This window comes from Peromyscus eremicus, chromosome 10 (assembly GCF_949786415.1).
Source record: "Peromyscus eremicus chromosome 10, PerEre_H2_v1, whole genome shotgun sequence".
Classification (NCBI taxonomy): domain Eukaryota; kingdom Metazoa; phylum Chordata; class Mammalia; order Rodentia; family Cricetidae; genus Peromyscus; species Peromyscus eremicus.
This window is the reverse complement of record NC_081426.1, coordinates 57,780,319-57,797,733: the sequence shown is the minus strand read 5'-3', so window position 1 is coordinate 57,797,733 and position 17,415 is coordinate 57,780,319. Positions and strand designations below refer to the sequence as shown.

At 41.0% G+C, this 17,415-nt stretch overlaps 1 protein-coding gene across 1 annotated transcript in view; it reads left to right on the top strand.

The window, feature by feature from the left end:
- The window catches only part of Rfc1 (replication factor C subunit 1), a 72,734-nt gene that overhangs the window by 16,299 nt on the left and 39,020 nt on the right, over positions 1–17,415 (top strand). The window contains exons 2-4 of the mRNA XM_059275907.1: positions 6,763–6,891; positions 10,877–10,949; positions 14,143–14,274. Of these exons, the coding sequence (XP_059131890.1) occupies positions 6,763–6,891; positions 10,877–10,949; positions 14,143–14,274 (334 nt within the window). The remainder of the gene's footprint in view (positions 1–6,762; positions 6,892–10,876; positions 10,950–14,142; positions 14,275–17,415) is intronic.

Genomic DNA, 17,415 nt, shown 5'->3' with positions numbered 1-17,415 from the left:
AAATGGGTCAAGGGAAGGTTGCTAATGGTGTGTCTGTTTTTGCACAGTCCTTAGAGTTATGGAAATAGTGAGTAGGTAGATGAGGTTGAAGGTGGATAGGGATTTAGAGATGGAAGAGCAGATTTCAGTTTCAGAGGTTTTCGGTCTGCCACCTGTATTGTGAGAAGGATCTTGTGAGGCAAGTGACGTCATGAGGAAGGTAAGGGACAGAAAAATGAAGTAACTCATTCGAAGTGTCGTTTTGTCGAGATCTTGTGTTTGTCGTCGTATCCACTCTACTTCCTCATCTAAGGTGGGGATATATTCTAATTTTATTTGCCCTATTTAACTATTTACCCCACAGGCTCATCAAAAGACATAAATCTGTGTCCAGTTGCTGTAAGTAATACATGAAAAACTTACTTATTTTTGGTTATCTTATTTTTAGTTATTGCTGCGTGCGTTTTTGTGTGCGTTTTGCCCGAATCTTTTGTATTGCTTGAATTTCCCTGTTTTTTAAAACTAATAATCACCAAGAAAAAAAGGAGAGTTACACTTAGCTGGTCTCCTCCTTCATCCTTCCCCACCTCGGTGTCCTTCATCCCCTCCACCCCCACCTCCCTTTTTCCACGCCTCCCCCTTTCTTTTTTTCTTTTTTAACCCCCCTCCCCCTTTTGGCTTTTTGAAACAGGGTTTCTCTGTGTAGCCCTGGTCATTCTGGAACTCGCTCTGTAGGCCAGGTTGGTCTTGAACTCAGAACTCAGAGATCTGCCTGCCTCTGCTTCCCCAATTGCTGGGATTAAAGGCGTGCACCACTGCTGCCCGGCTCCCCCCCTCCCCCTTTTCTTTCTTTCTGCCTGGAACTTACTCTGTAGGCCAGGCTGGCCTTGAACTCATAGAGATCTGTCTGCCTCTGCCTCCCTACTGATAGAATTAGATGTTTGCCACCACGCTCAGCTCCTTTATACTTTTTTATTTTTTATTTTTCTTTTTGGTATGAGTGTTCTATCTACATGTATGCCTGCATGCCAGAAGAGGGCATCAGATCTCACTATAGATAGTTGTGAGCCTCCATGTGGTTGCTGGGAATTGAACTCAGGACCTCTGAAAGAGCTACCAATGCTCTTAACCACTGAGCCATCTCTCCAGTTCTCCTTTATAATTTCTTAAGTTTTTTTTTTTATATGTGTGTGTGTGTGTGTATCTGTGTGTGGGTATGTGGATGTGAGTGCAGGTGCCTGTGGAGACCAGAAGAGGGTTTTGAGCCACCAGAGCTAGAGTTACAGGCAGCTGTGAGCCATGAGGTGTGAGTGCTGGGTCCAAACTCAGGTCCTCTGCAAGAGCAGTATGCGCTTTTCCATCCACTAGCATTTCTTTTAGAAATGTGATGATTGGGCCAGAGAGATGCTTCAGCTGTTAAAAGCTAGGCTCACAACCCAAAAAATATAAGAAATGTGATTATTGGGAGAAAAGATAATATGTATGTTTTGTAGGTATTGCATTTCTTTTTATAGTTTACCTATTATTAGCTCTTACTCAGTTGTCTTTCGTTGATTTGTAGAAGCTTACTTACATATAACTTATATTGTAGACATTTTTGTTTATGATCTTTCGTTTCATTTTTCTGTAAACATTTTTAGTTGATTTATTTGAGATTGGGCTCATTTAGTGTATATTGGGATAGATATTGATATATATATATATAACTGATATATATATACATACAGTATATATTTAGTATATATTGAGATTGATACTGGTATATATACATACATATATAGTATATATTGCGATAGATATTGATATATATACTTACAGTATATATTTAGTACATATTGAGATAGATACTGATATATGTACATACAGTATATATTTAATATATATTGCGATAGATACTGATATACGTACATACAGTATATATTTAGTACATATTGCGATAGATACTGATATACGTACATACAGTATATATTTAGTACATATTGCGATAGATACTGATATACGTACATACAGTATATATTTAGTACATATTGCGATAGATACTGATATACGTACATACAGTATATATTTAGTACATATTGCGATAGATACTGATATACGCACATACAGTATATATTTAGTACATATTGAGATAGATACTGATATATGCACATACAGTATATATTTAGTACATATTGCGATAGATACTGATATTTGTACATACAGTATATATTTAGTACATATTGCGATAGATACTGATATTTGTACATACAGTATATATTTAGTACATATTGCGATAGATACTGATATATGCACATACAGTATATATTTAGTACATATTGCGATAGATACTGATATATGTACATACAGTATATATTTAGTACATATTGCGATAGATACTGATATATGTACATACAGTATATATTTAGTACATATTGCGATAGATACTGATATATGCACATACAGTATATATTTAGTATATATTGCGATAGATACTGATATACGTACATACAGTATATATTTAGTACATATTGCGATAGATACTGATATATGCACATACAGTATATATTTAGTACATATTGCGATAGATACTGATATATGTACATACAGTATATATTTAGTACATATTGAGATAGATACTGATATATGTACATACAGTATATATTTAGTACATATTGAGATAGATACTGATATATGTACATACAGTATATATTTAGTACATATTGAGATAGATACTGATATATGTACATACAGTATATATTTAGTACATATTGCGATAGATACTGATATACGTACATACAGTATATATTTAGTACATATTGCGATAGATACTGATATACGTACATACAGTATATATTTAGTACATTTTTCGATAGATACTGATATATGTACATACAGTATATATTTAGTACATATTGAGATAGATACTGATATGCACATACAGTATATATTTAGTATATATTGCGATAGATACTGATATACGTACATACAGTATATATTTAGTACATATTGCGATAGATACTGATATATGTACATACAGTATATATTTAGTACATATTGCGATAGATACTGATATACGTACATACAGTATATATTTAGTACATATTGCGATAGATACTGATGTACGTACATACAGTATATATTTAGTACATATTGCGATAGATACTGATGTACGTACATACAGTATATATTTAGTACATATTGCGATAGATACTGATATATGTACATACAGTATATATTTAGTACATATTGCGATAGATACTGATATATGTACATACAGTATATATTTAGTACATATTGCGATAGATACTGATATATGCACATACAGTATATATTTAGTACATATTGCGATAGATACTGATATACGCACATACAGTATATATTTAGTACATATTGCGATAGATACTGATGTACGTACATACAGTATATATTTAGTACATATTGCGATAGATACTGATGTACGTACATACAGTATATATTTAGTACATATTGCGATAGATACTGATGTATGTACATACAGTATATATTTAGTACATATTGCGATAGATACTGATGTACGTACATACAGCATATATTTAGTACATATTGCGATAGATACTGATGTACGTACATACAGCATATATTTAGTACATATTGCGATAGATACTGATGTACGTACATACAGTATATATTTAGTACATATTGCGATAGATACTGATGTACGTACATACAGTATATATTTAGTACATATTGAGATAGATACTGATATATGCACATACAGCATATATTTAGTACATATTGCGATAGATACTGATGTACGTACATACAGTATATATTTAGTACATATTGAGATAGATACTGATATGCACATACAGTATATATTTAGTACATATTGCGATAGATACTGATGTACGTACATACAGCATATATTTAGTACATATTGCGATAGATACTGATGTACGTACATACAGTATATATTTAGTACATATTGAGATAGATACTGATATATGCACATACAGCATATATTTAGTACGTATTGCGATAGATACTGATATATGTACATACAGTATATATTTAGTACGTATTGTGATAGATACTGATGTACGTACATACAGCATATACTGCCGCCATCGGTGTAGGGTTGAGTTGTAGGTGGAGTAAGGAGAAAGAAGGAAGTTGAGCCGACAGCTCCTTAGGGAGAAGGGCAGCCGTGCCGAGTGCAGGGCAGACTGTGCTGTACGTCAGTCAGTGCTCACTGCTACCAGCCGCTTCCTTCGCTGAATGAATGTTTCTTTAGTCTGTGGTGTAAAAAACAAGGTGAAACCAGGACTGTAGTTATCATGTTTTTATGTTTTGTTTCTTTTTCTGTGTGTGTGTGTGTGTGTGTGTGTGTGTGTCTGTCTGTCTGTCTGTCTGTCTGTCGCGCGCGCGCATGCGTGCCATAGTTTAGGTGTGGAAGTCAGAGGACAATGTGGAGTTGGTTCTCTCCTTTCCGTGTAGGCTCCAGGGATCGAACTCAGGTCCTTAGGCCGACAGCAAGCGCCTTTACCCTCCAAGCCATCTCGCTTGCTCCCTAATTATTAACCTCTAGTTTTGCTGTTTCCGTGGAGTACCTGCATGATCTCTGTCCTTTTCTTTTTCTTTCCTTTGTATGTGTTTAAGCCCCACTGTTTGAGTGAAGAATCACTGTGTAATTCTAAAAAGTGACACGGATTAGAAACTGTCATTTCCTCCAGAAGCAATAAAGTAGTCAGCCTCAAGCTCAGTTCTTGGTAAATTATACATGTGATTGTGGCTTTCCTTATTGTCCAATTCTTCAGCACTTGACACAAATGTCTTGAGTTTTAGAGCCAAAGTATCCATTCGATAGGCTGTGTTTTAGTCACTTACTTTTGAATCTTATTATTATTATATTGTGTATGTGTGTGTGCACATGTGTGTGTGTGATGTTTGTGTGGGTGCACATATGCCACACACGTGGAGGTCAGAGGACAACTTTCAGGCGTCAGTCGTCGTGTCCCCCTTCACCCCCCACTTACATGGGTCCTGGAGACTGAACTTACTGAACTTAGTTTTCCTTGCTAAGCCATCACATTGGCTCCCTGTTGATGTGTTTATTTGTTTGGTTATTTTGAGACAGTCTCTTGTATCCCAGACTAGTTGGAAACTTACTGTGTAGTTTCTTGAATTGGTCAAGGCTGGTCTTGAACTCCTGATTCTCCAGCCTCTACCACCTGGTTACAGGCACATGCCTCCAGCCTGGCAGCAAGATTTTTTTAAACTTAGATTTAATTAATGAGTTAGAACTTTTTAATATAACAGGAGATCTGCAAAGGAAGATATGAAATCTTATACCTTTGTTTATAAACAGTTTACAGAAGGGGGTGTTTCAGTGACTTGAGTGAATAATAGCTCAAAAATGAAGTGGAGAAGCTTTTTTGCTGAGCCAAAATGATAGTAGATGCATGTTGAAGCTTTATAAAGGGTAGATGTAATGAATTCCATTTCACTTATCTGAAAACAGATGAGATGCTAGTGAACTGTCCAGGATCACACAAGTAGAATGCACTAGAGTACAGATTCAGACCAAGGCTCCTTGATTCGAAGGTCTGTTCTGTTCACTTTCTTCTCTGTGTAATTTCTTCAGAACTCAGTTGCAGAAAGGTAGGGAGCTGGGCGTGGAGGTGCACACCTGCATCCCCAGTACTGGGGGTGAGGGCAGAAGCAGGTAGATCTCTTAGGAGTTGGAGACCAGCCTGGCTTCCATGGTGAGTTCCTGGACAGCGGGGTTACCTAGTGAGACCTTGTCTCCAAACAAAATAAAAACAAAACAAAAAAGGTAAGGAAAATATATATGTGAAGAATAAGAAAACTGGGTGCTTTTAATGCTAATTTGTAAAGTCCTTGTATGATTAGAATTCTGTAGTTTAACCCAGGACCAAGTAATGAAGAGTATATTATAGCAGATACCAGCTTTTTTTCTTTTTTTTTAGAGTTTGAAAAGAATCATGTAGAGAAAAATCTTTTCAGTGTTCTTAGTTTCTAAGAACAGTCTGGGTTGTGAGTTTTCTTCTCAAGCTGAAGTGTGATCTTGTAGGACGATGGGATTTGTATGTGCATGCATGTTCAGTCACTACACCTGCTCTCTGCCTCTTCATAACTGTGCTCTCTTATTGTCACCCCCCCCCCCCCCCCCAGACAGGGTTTCTCTGTTTAACAGCCCTGGCTATTCTGCAACTTGTAGACCAGGCTGGTCTCGAACTCACAGAGATCCACCTGCCTTTCCCTCCCTAGTGCTGCGATTAAAGGTGTGTGCCACCACCGCCTGGCTCCTCAAAAACAATTCTTTAAAACTGGTTTGTTATTTTTATGTGTGTGTATATGTGTGAGGTTCTGTGCACCACATGCATGCAAGTGACCGCAGAGGCCAGAGGGCATCAGACCCCCAAATAGATGGTTGTTACAGGTGGTTGTGAGCCACTTAATGTGGGTGATAGGAACTGAACCCAGGTTCTTGCAAGAGCAGGAAGTGCTGTAACCACTCAGCCATCTCTTCAGCCCCTTTATCGAAAATTTTACTTGTTTATTTTTGCATCGTTTTTTGGTTACATTCTGAGGATTAATATTACTTTACATTAGAAAACTTATTTTTAATTCAGGTAATGTTATCAGGTGGCTTTTATTTATAAAAAGGATGCTGCTGAATATAGATGGCCTTGATTTGGAGAGGTGACTTGGGTTAGACCAGTTGAGTAAAGTTGTCCTGTTAGTAACTGAAATTAGAACGTCAGGTATTTAATATTTACATGTCTCCTCTTCTGTTTTTAGGACATTCGGAAATTCTTTGGGGTTATATCAAGTGGAAAAAAGCCTGTGAGTGAGACCGTAAAGAAGAATGAGAAAATAAAACCTTCGGAGGGAACTGTCAAAGGAAAGAAAGGAGCAAAGGAAGTCAAGGTGAGTTTCCAGGTCCAAGTTTGTACTGTGTGGGGTGTCCGGGCAGCTGGGAGTGTGGAATAACTCGAGATTTCAGCGCCGTTCGCGGAGGAGGGAGGAAGCAGTAAGGCTAATATGTCTAGCTAGTACAGCGTGGTGTTCGACCCTGATGTTCCCTTCTCCTTCCTTTCTCCTTTTAGTTGTTAAAACTTTGCATTTTGGCTCAGTGGTCAGGAGCACTGTCTAGAGGGCCCAGGTCCAGTTTCTGGCACCCACATGGTGGCTCACAACCATTTGTAACTCCATTTACTCCTTCTTCTGGCCTCCATGGGCACCAGACATGCGCACAGTGCACAGACTAATGCTGGCAACAACAACAAAGACAAACAAACAAAACCTTGGCTTCTTTGTTTTTTGTTTTTTGTTTTTTTTTTTTTTCATGACAGGGTTTCTCTGTGTAGCCCTGGCTGTCCTGGAACTCACTCTGTAGACCAGGCTGGCCTTGAGCTCATAGATCTGCCTGTCTCTTCCTCCTGAGTGCTGGGATTAAAGGCATGCACCGCCAACAACCTGGCAGAATTTTTTTATTTTAAGATCAAACTTTGCCAGCTGTGGTGGCATGGCGTGTGCTGAAAATAAAATGAAGAGGGTGAGGCAGGAGTATATTGAGTTTGTAGTCAGCCTGAGTCACAAATAACAAAGCAACAACAACAACAACAACAACAACAACAAAAACCAGGTTTGTTCATAGAGACACGGGACCTGTCTTCAGGTAGATGGTGTTCGACTCTGCTTTAAAGTTTTTGTCTGTTAATTCCAGTATCTGGAGTGTATGAGGAATATCTCTATTAAGTGCCTTTGCTCTTGAGTCTGCAGGTCATATTTTAATTTGATTTAATTTAATACCATGGTCCCAGTGGCTTAAACAGGAGAACCGTGCTTTCTCTGAGTCCTGGGCCTGTTTGTCCATGATGAGGATTCTGTGGCTGATGTAGTTTCTAGTGAGGACTCTTGGTTTGCAGACAGCTGGCTTCCTTGTGTCCTCACACAGCCTTTTCTTGGGAGCCTGTGCTCAGGAAGGAGAGATTGAGCCTTCTGGTGCCTGTTCTTACCAGGATGCTAATTCTGTCAGATCAGACATAGTCCATACCACCTCGTTAAATCATTGAACTTTAATCACTTTGGAAGTTTGTTTGTTTGTTTTGAGAGTGAGTCTCACTATGCAGCCTCTCACTCTGGAGCTGGCTATGGACAGCAGGTTGGCCTTGAACTCTCCGAGATGCCCCTTTCTCTGCCTTCTGAAGGCTGTGACTAAGGACTAGAGCTCCAACATAGGAATTTGGGGATGTAAACATCCAGTCTATGACATTTTATCCATGGCCAACTGAAAGTACATCCATTCTATTTGTCACACCCCCTCCCCAGTATTGATTCATTCTACTATCAAGTGTAAAGACTGATATCATTTAAATTTCATCTAAGTCAAAGATAAATAAGACTTGAAGGGATGATTCATTTTTAGGCAAATTCTTTCCTAGTTGTGAACCTCAGAAGCCTGCATACAGTAGTGGTAGAGATTTAGAGTAGTCATTTCCGTCTTAAGGGAGAGAGAGGGAAGGATAATAGCTCTCAAGCAAGTCCAAAACCCAGCAAAGAAATGCCATTATATTTTAAGATGTAAAACTCCTTGGTTTTATCGTCTCTTTCGCAGACCCTCTGAGTTACTGCATTCCTGTAAGCCTAGGCAGCAGCCTTGTCCCTGGGACTCCTTAGGGCTCCAGGTAAAGGCTGTCTGGTCTTTTGAAAGTGAAGTTAGTCCTGATGATACCTTAGGAATAACCTTATGGGTCTGTTTATGAAATGTGAGAAGTCAGGCAGGATTTCTTTGTTTTGTCCTGTTTTTAGCTCCTTTAGTTAAAATGGGCAGTGTGTTTCTGCATGTATTAATACTTCTTTAGTGATAGTTCAGCTACATCCTTGATAACTTTCTTCAAACTATTCTGTCTCAGTTTTGCAGTGTGGATAGTCTAAGTAATTTTCCAAGTCATCAAGTTTTGGTTAGCAGTACTTTAGTTCCCCTTCCTTCCTTCATCCTTCCTCCCCTCCCCTCCCCTCCCCTCCCCTCCCCTCCCCTCCCCTCTCCTCCCCTCCCCTCCCCTCCCTTCCTCCCTCCTTCCCTTCCTTCTTTCCTTCCTTTGTCTTTTTCTCTCTCTCTTTTTTAAAAAACTATTTTACCAAGGTCTAGCATATGGATTTTTAAAAAATTCCTCATATATTATATCCTGACCACAGTTTCCCCTCCCTCCTCTCCTCCGAGCCCCTCCCCTACCTCCCCTTCCCCCATCCACTTCTCTGTTTGCCTTTAGAAAAGGGCAGGCCTCCCAGGGATATCAACCAAACATGGCATGTCAAGTTGTAATAAGACTAGGCACCTCCCCTCATATTAAGCTGGATGAGGCAACCCAGTAGGAGGAAAAGGGTTCCAAGAGCAGGCAAAAGAGTCAGAGACTGTCCCACTGTTAGGAATCCCACAAGAAGACCAAGTTACACAACCATAGCATATATGCAGAGGGTCTAGATCAGACCCATGCAGGTTCCCTGGTTGTTGGTTGAGTCTCTGTGAGGCCCTATGGGCCCAGGTTAGTTGATTCTGTGGTTTTCTTGTGTAGTTAACCTTTCTTTAGTTTACCATAAGTTGTCAGAACTCAACCTGTACCTTCACCATTCTGATTCAGAATCTCTAGCTCAATACTGAAATTTCTTATTTTTCATAGAGGACTAGAATACAACCAAGTTATTTTTCTAAAAAATTATTTTGTATGTATGTATATATTTTATGTGTAAGAGTGTTTTATCTGCATGTATGTGTGTGTACCACCTGCATGCCTGGTGCCCACAGAGGCTAGAAGAGAACTTTGGATCCCTTGGAATTGGAGTTATAGGTGTTTGTGAGCCATCATTCGGGTGCTGGGAGTTGAGCTGGGTCCTCAGAGCAACAAGTGTTCTAAGTTGCTGAACCATCTCCAGTCCTACAACCAGATTTGGTCTTTCTCCCCCACCCCCCCTCCTTTTTTTTTTTTTTTTTTTTTTTTTGAGACAGAGTCTCATTCTGTAGTTCTGGCTGTCCGGCTTGGACTCCCTTTGTAGACCATTCTGGCCTCCAGCTCACAGAGATGCCTGATTGTAAGTGCTGGAATCAAAAGCCTGTGCCATTAGGTCCGCACACAACCAAGTTCTTTTTTATTTTTGGTTTTTCAGGACAGAGTTTCTCTGTGTAGCCCTGGTGCCTTTCCTGGAACTCACTCTGTAGACCAGGCTAGCCTTGAACTCAGAGAGATCCGCCTGCCTCTACCTCCTGAGTGCTGGGATTAAAGGCATGCGCCAGCACTGCTCAGCCCCAGCCAAATTCTTGCCTGCAGTTTTCAAAAGCCTATTACTGTTTCTGTCAGACTGGAAAAAGGGGCCGAGCTCCTGTCTCCACCCGCCTTATATTCCTCTCTCTGCCCAGCCATATCATGTCCTGTTTCCTCCTTCCAAGTGCTAGTATTAAAGGTGTGTGCCACCATTGCCTGGCCTTTATGGTTAACAAGTGGCTAGCTCTGCCCCCTGATCTCCAGGCAAGCTTTATTTGTCAGAGCACAAACAAAATATCACCACAACATCTTTTTTCTCTTTCTTATCTGTGGACTGATGCTGACCGTGTAGCTGAGTAATAGTATAGCTTTTCTGTAAGTCTTCCTTCCTGTGCACTTCTGGTCTTGTCCTGTGCAGCAAGAGCATTCTGACCTTTGGGCTAGATAACTGTCATTGGATGATGCTAGTAACGTCCTCATGTACTAGATGTCATAAGAAACTCCTGTCTCCCACATTGTGATAAACAGTGGCTCTAGGTATCAACAGATGTCTGTCTCCATGGGGGCAAACTTGCCTCAGTTGACGGCCATGAACCCTGAGTCTAAGGAGAATGCCAGGCTAAGTTGTTCTAATTGCACTCTGCTGTCTACAGGCTGATAACTCCAGGAGAGAGGATGTCTCCAAACCAAAGCCGCACAAGAGGAAGAGGATCATCTATGACTCAGGTAACTTTCCCGAGGACCTTCAAGGCTTCAGTGTCTTTCATTTCCCCAGTAACTGTACTTTCCAAACTGACATCTGACATCATTAAGAAGTGCTGGGTGAAGAGAGCTCTAACAGCAGAACTTACCAGAACCTAAATATTTGAATGTGTTAAAGGTTTGTTTAGGGAGAGATAGAATATGTAGCATGTCTCAGATTTACTTTGAGTGTGGCTTATTTACTTATTTATTTAGCTCAGGGATCAGATTCAGGGCCTCACTCATGGTAGGTAATTGCTTTGCCACTGATCTGAAGTTTCAGCCCATATTTTAAAAATTATTCCCATTAATTTTTTTCAAACTCAGGTTCTTAGAAGTTGAATTTGTTTTAAAAAAGAAACGAAAAGAAAAAAGTACCATATAGTGCTGCTGTTAAAGCAAATATTGGGTCCATTTAATGAATTAATTCGTGTGTGTGTGTGTGTGTGTGTGTGTGTGTGTGTGTGGGCATGTGTGGAGGGCAGAGGACAGCTTGTAGGAGTTGGCTCTCTCTTCACTGTGCAGTTCCTGGGGATTGAATGTAGGGCATCAGGCTTGGTGGTAGGTGTCTTTATTTGCTGAACCATCTTACTCACCCCAAAGCAAATATCTAAAATTGATTTTTTTCTGTGTGTATGATAGGAAGATTTGATAATTTAATTTCTATTGAAAAAGTAATAAACAATTTGAAGGATTTTCTTTGAATATAGTTTTGAGATGAGGAACAGGACTTTTTGTGCATATGTCTTATTTATTCACTGATTTATTTTTCCATGCCAGAGATTGAACTGAGGCCCTCTGCCTGGTAGGCAAGCACTCTACCACTGAGCCCTACCCCCCAGCCCTGTTTATTTATTGAAACAGGGTATTGTGATGTTGCCTAGGCTCCTAAGTAGCTGGACTGCAGGCCTGGGTCAGTCCCCTGCAAAACACACACACACACACACACACACACACACACACACACACATATCCACACATACACACACACATCAATTTAATTTTTATTTTATCTGGTATTTTTTTCTTCTCACCTATTTGAGTCAAGGTTCTATGTAGCCCAGGTTGGCCTTGAATTCCCCATGTAGCTAATGATGACCTTAAATTCCTGATCTTACCTCCACTTTCTAAATTCTGGAATTATAAGTATTCGCCATTATGCCTAGTGGATATAAAATAATGTAGCCAAGGAAGCATAATACAAGGAAGTATTATGAATATTTTTGGGTTTATTTTGTTCCTTATTCTTTAAACAACATATTTCATATTTTTAATATTTTTATTTTATATATATATAGAATTTCAGTTGGGCCCCACCGTTGTTGCCCAGGCTGGGCCTGAACCTCCAGGCTCAAGGGCTTGCCTGCCTCGTCTGCAGTAGCTGGTGCTGCAGTGTGTCACAGCATGCAGGTTGTCGGAACTTTCACATGATAGCACAGGGTCTGACTTTGAATATTTACTAAGTGCATTTTACTGTGTTTTACCATAAGGAAATTGAAAATGTGTACCTGTATTCTCTGAGTTTCCTCTTGGAAATAATTATATTAAACACGAATTTAAAGCAGTATGGGCAGGGTATGGTGACACACACCTGTGTAACCCCAGTAGTCTGGAGGCAGATGCAGGTGGGTCTCAGGCCAGCCAGGGCTGATGGTGAAACCTTGTCTCAGAATCAGAAACTGATCCAAGCAGGGTGAGGCCGAGCTTTTAGATGTGTGGACAGAGGGAGGGCAGAGAGTTGATGAATGGGCTGCTTTGTACCAGGCCCTGTGTTAGGTGCTTGAGCCTTGCTCTACACCGCATCGAGTAGTCTGGCCAAGTAGGAGAGTAATGTCTCCCATAGATCCACAATCGAAATCCTAGACTCTGTGGAAATTAAACTGCAGATTGGTTCAGATGACCTTAAAATAAGATGGGTTCAATGTGCCTGAGGAGTAGGTGTAGCTTGAGTTTCTTTCCAGCTCCTGCCAAGCCCCGCCAGTCCCAGAGCCCACTTAGAAAATAAACACACAGACTCTTATATTATTTAAACTGCTCAGCCATTAGCTCAGGCCTACCATTGTCTAGCTCTTGCTCTTATACTCAGCCCATTTCTGTTAATCTGTATGTTGCCACATGTTCCGTGGCTTTACCTGCTGCCTCTACATGATGCTCCCGGGACGGCAGCTGGTGTTTCCCCTTCCTCTACCTTCCTCTCCTTTTCCTCTCTCCTCTCTCTTAGTCCCGCCTATACTTCCTGTCAGGCTACTGGCTAATCAGTGTTTTATTTATACAGAGCGATATCCACAGCAAGTAGGGAGGCAGAAGAGGTCTGGAGAGAGATTAGAGTGTGAGAATGCACACTCCTTTAATCCTGGCACTTGGAGGCAGAGACAGGCCTGTGAGTTCAAGGCCACCTTGGTCCAGTTAGAGAGCTCCGGGACAACACAGAGAGACCCTTTCTCAGCATCTTCTCCCCCCCCCCCCCCAACCCCAACAAAGAGTGTAAGAAGGTCAGAAACCAGAGCGATGGTAGCACTCTGCTTGAGGGTATTTATTTGTGTGTGGTGTAGGAATTGAACACAGGGCCTTGCATGTACACATGCTACACGAACATTCTACCCCTGAGCTACATCATAGCTCTTTTAAAAATATTTTTAAAAAGTTAGTGACACCGGGTCTTACTAAGGTTGCCCATGCTGGCCTTTAACCTGTACCCCAGACAAGCCTGAACTATGAGTCTCCCTGGCCAGGGCCACCGTGCCCAGTTTCTTGGCTTCGAAGATGGAGGTTAAGAGCTGTGTATTGATGGCAGCCACTAGCTAGTGGAAATGATAAAGAAATGATTCTTCCCGAGGGAACTGGAAAGGACCATATCCCTGCTGATGTCCTCATAAGACCTGTGTCAGACTTTGTGAAGAATTGTTAAAGATAATATATGTGTTGAATTTCTTTGTGTGTGTGTGTGTGTGTGTGTGTGTGTGTGTGTTTATGTGCCACTATGTGCATATGTGGGTTTTAAGCCACTTGGTTTGTGGTGATTGTTAAAACAGCAATAGGAATCTAATGCATGAGTTCATTACTGGATAAAAGTAATGTAAAAACTCATCAGGAGATGCTCCTTGGGGGATTGGTTCATAATGACCACTTAAAAAATACACTGATATTTCCTTTCATAGTTTTAATTCTTCTCTTGTAGATTCAGAATCAGAGGAGACAGTGCAGGTAAAAAATGCTAAAAAGAAATCAGAAAAATCAGAAAAATTGCCACTGTCTTCTAAACCTGGTAAAATTTCTCGGAAGGATCCTGTTACTTACATTTCTGAGACAGGTAAGATCCCGAGTGTGTTCCTTTTGGCTGTTGTATCTGTCAGAGGAAAGGCATCATCATCTGTGGCTAGGTGAATGCTCCACCTCTGAGCTACGTTCCTAGCCCTAGGGGAGTAGTTTGTCTTTGATTTTTTTTTTCCCCCTTGTTGGAGTTGAGGACTGACCCTAGAGCCTTTGCACTTGCTGGGAAAGTACTCTGCCACTGAGCTAAATCCCCAATCCCCAGGGGAATTAGGAAAAAATTTGGTTTTATGTGTATTTTGTCTGCATATATGTCTGTACCTGTGGAGGCCACACGAGAGTGTTGGATCCCCTGGGTTACAGACAGAGTTACAGACAGCTGTGAGCCTCCATATGGGTGCTGGGAATCAAACCTAGAAGAGTAGCTAGCCCCTCCCTCCCTCCCTCCCTCCCTCCCTCCCTCCCTCCCTCCCTCCCTCCCTTCCACCCCCCCACCCCCCTTACTTTCTTCCTGTGTTTTTAAGACATTTCTTTATGTAGCCCTGGCTGTTCTAGAACTCAACCTATAGACCAGGCTAGCCTCAAACTTAGATCCGCCTGCCTCTGCCTCTCGAGTGCCGGGATTAAAGGGGTGCACCACCACCGTCTGGCAGTAACCAGTCCTCTTAACTGCTGAACCATCTCTCCTGCACCTGAACTATTTTTGAAACATGTTTAATAGACTGATGTGTTTCTTTTTGTTTGGTTTGTTTTTGTTTTTACATCCTGACCAAAGTTTCCCCTCCCTCCTCTCCTCCCAGGCTCTCCCTCTTTACCCCCCCTCCCCCCATCTACTCTTCCTCCTCTGTTGTTCTTCAGAAAAAAGGCAGGCCTCCCATGGATATCAGCCAGCCATGGTATATCAAGTTGCAGTGAGACTAGGCACCTCCTCTTCTTCTAAGGCTGAACCCAAGGCAATCCGGTAGGAAGGAAAGGGTCCCAAAGCAGGCAACAGAGTCAGAGACAGCCCCTCCTCCCACTGTTAAGAGTCCCACAGGAAGACCAAGCTACACAACTGTAACATATCTGCAGAGGTCAGGCCCATGCAGGCTCCCTGGTTGATTTAGATTCTGAGCCCGATGAGTCCAGGTTGATTAGTTCTTTGTGTTTTCTTATGGTGCCCTTAACCCCACTGTCTCCTACAATCCTTCCTCTCCCTCTTCTGCAGGATTCCCTGAACTCCACCTCATGTTTGACTGTGGGTCTCTGCATTTGTTTAACTGACTCACTTTGATTCTGAAAGGATTTATTGGTAACAGATCATGAGACTCCTGGCTTCTTGATCAGTTTTATTTTTCGATTATATGCAGAGACTGATTTATGAATGAACGGAGATGGGGTGTTTGCTGCCTCTTCCATTCATTTAATTAATGAGTATTTTGAAGGCCTAAGAAGTGAACCTTTCTCTCCCCTTCCAAACCACGCCGGCAGTGAGAAGTGTTGAAAAGGAACTGCATACATACACTGAGAGCCTTTGCACCCAGCTTCCCTGTCTAGAGTTTCACTTGTTGCTAAGTCAATTATTTTTAATCCTTGTAATGAAATCTACCTGTTAATTGGATTTTGGTATGTTCCAGACCAAAGGCAAGACATTCATAGCATTAGGACAGTCGGATCCATTTGCAGAGGCCAAACTCTCAGCTGCAGGAGCTCTAGAATTAGATTTGTTTTTCCTCCTTGGCTTGTAAATAGATTTTATGATAGACCTTCACATTATCCCTTTCTTGTCCAGCCGTTATCCTTCTGAATAAATGAACATGTCTAACTCAGAGTGGCAGAGCAATCTCCTCTCCTAGGCAATTCCTCTGCTCTGTGTTGGAAAATGCTAGTTTACTGGGTCATTGTTAGCACATTTGAAATTATGTTGTCTATAAATAAAAATAAATGGCGTTTTTATAGGAGACAGATATCCTGGAGGGAAATTTTAAGTGTTGAGTTGCCTATGATTTTCAAGTAGTTGTCAGAAATCTGACTTAGATCTGTTTATCAGTGTTTTATTACAGAATTTGGGGAGGAGAGAACAGCTGGCCTTTGGCTTCAGACAAAGACAGAAACAAATCAGGTTTATTAGAAAACAAGAGGAACTGCACATTGTGTAGGATTGCAGAATTTTTATTTTACCAGAGGATGACTCAGCAAAACCGTTAAATGATTGCGTCTTTGTAGGAAGCAAGTTACTGTGTTGTATTCTTTTTGTTGTTTTTCTGAGCTGCTATCTCACTGTGTAGCCCAAGCTGGCCTAGAACTCACTAGAATTCTCCTGCCTCAGTTTCCTAAGTGCTGGAGTTACAGGGCTGTACCACCACACCTGGCCACATGGCCTATATTGGCTTCTTTCTACATAGTGCATTGGTGTAGACTTTGAAATAACTCAAGGCTGAAGGGACTTGAAAGACAGCTAGTTGGTATAGAGACAGAGCTGTTCTTTCTTGAGGTTTTTTTGTTTTTTGTTTTTTTGTTTTTAATCAAGGAAAGATGACAAGATGTCTTCAGATGTGCCTGTGACAGTATTCTGGTAGATTTCTATCACTGTGACAAAGTACTTGGTTCATAATCTCAGAGGTTTCAGTTAGGTGGCTGCGTTGCTGATGGGCTTTTTAAAAGAATAATTCTTCATAATTTTTTCTTTTAGAAAATACTTATTTTTTATTGTCTGTGTGTGTGTTTGCCTGTTTCTGTGTATGTGTATGTACCACATGTATGTAATGCCTACGGAGGCCAGAAGAGGGCATAGGACCCCCTGGAGCTGGAGTTAGAGCTGATTTATGAGCTACCATGTAGATGCTGGGAATGGAGCCCTGGGTTCTCTGCAAAAACAAGTGCTCCTAAACACTGAGCCATCTCTGGTCCCATCTAGGCTTTTGACAAGGCAGAAGATCATGGTGTAGAGCATGTGGTAGAACAAAGCTCCTCCCTTCAGGGTAGACAAAATGTATCCCACATGTATGGGTGCGTGTGCCTCAGTGAATGATTGGAGGTTAGAACACAGTGTGTGGGAGTGAGTTCTCTCCTACCAGTTGGGTCTCAGGGATGGAACTCAGGTCATCAGGATTAGCAACAAAGCACTTGTACCTACTGCAGCATCTCCTGTCTGCTGGAAGTTCTTTTAGGATTTAAAGTGTAACAAAACAAGCAATCTGAA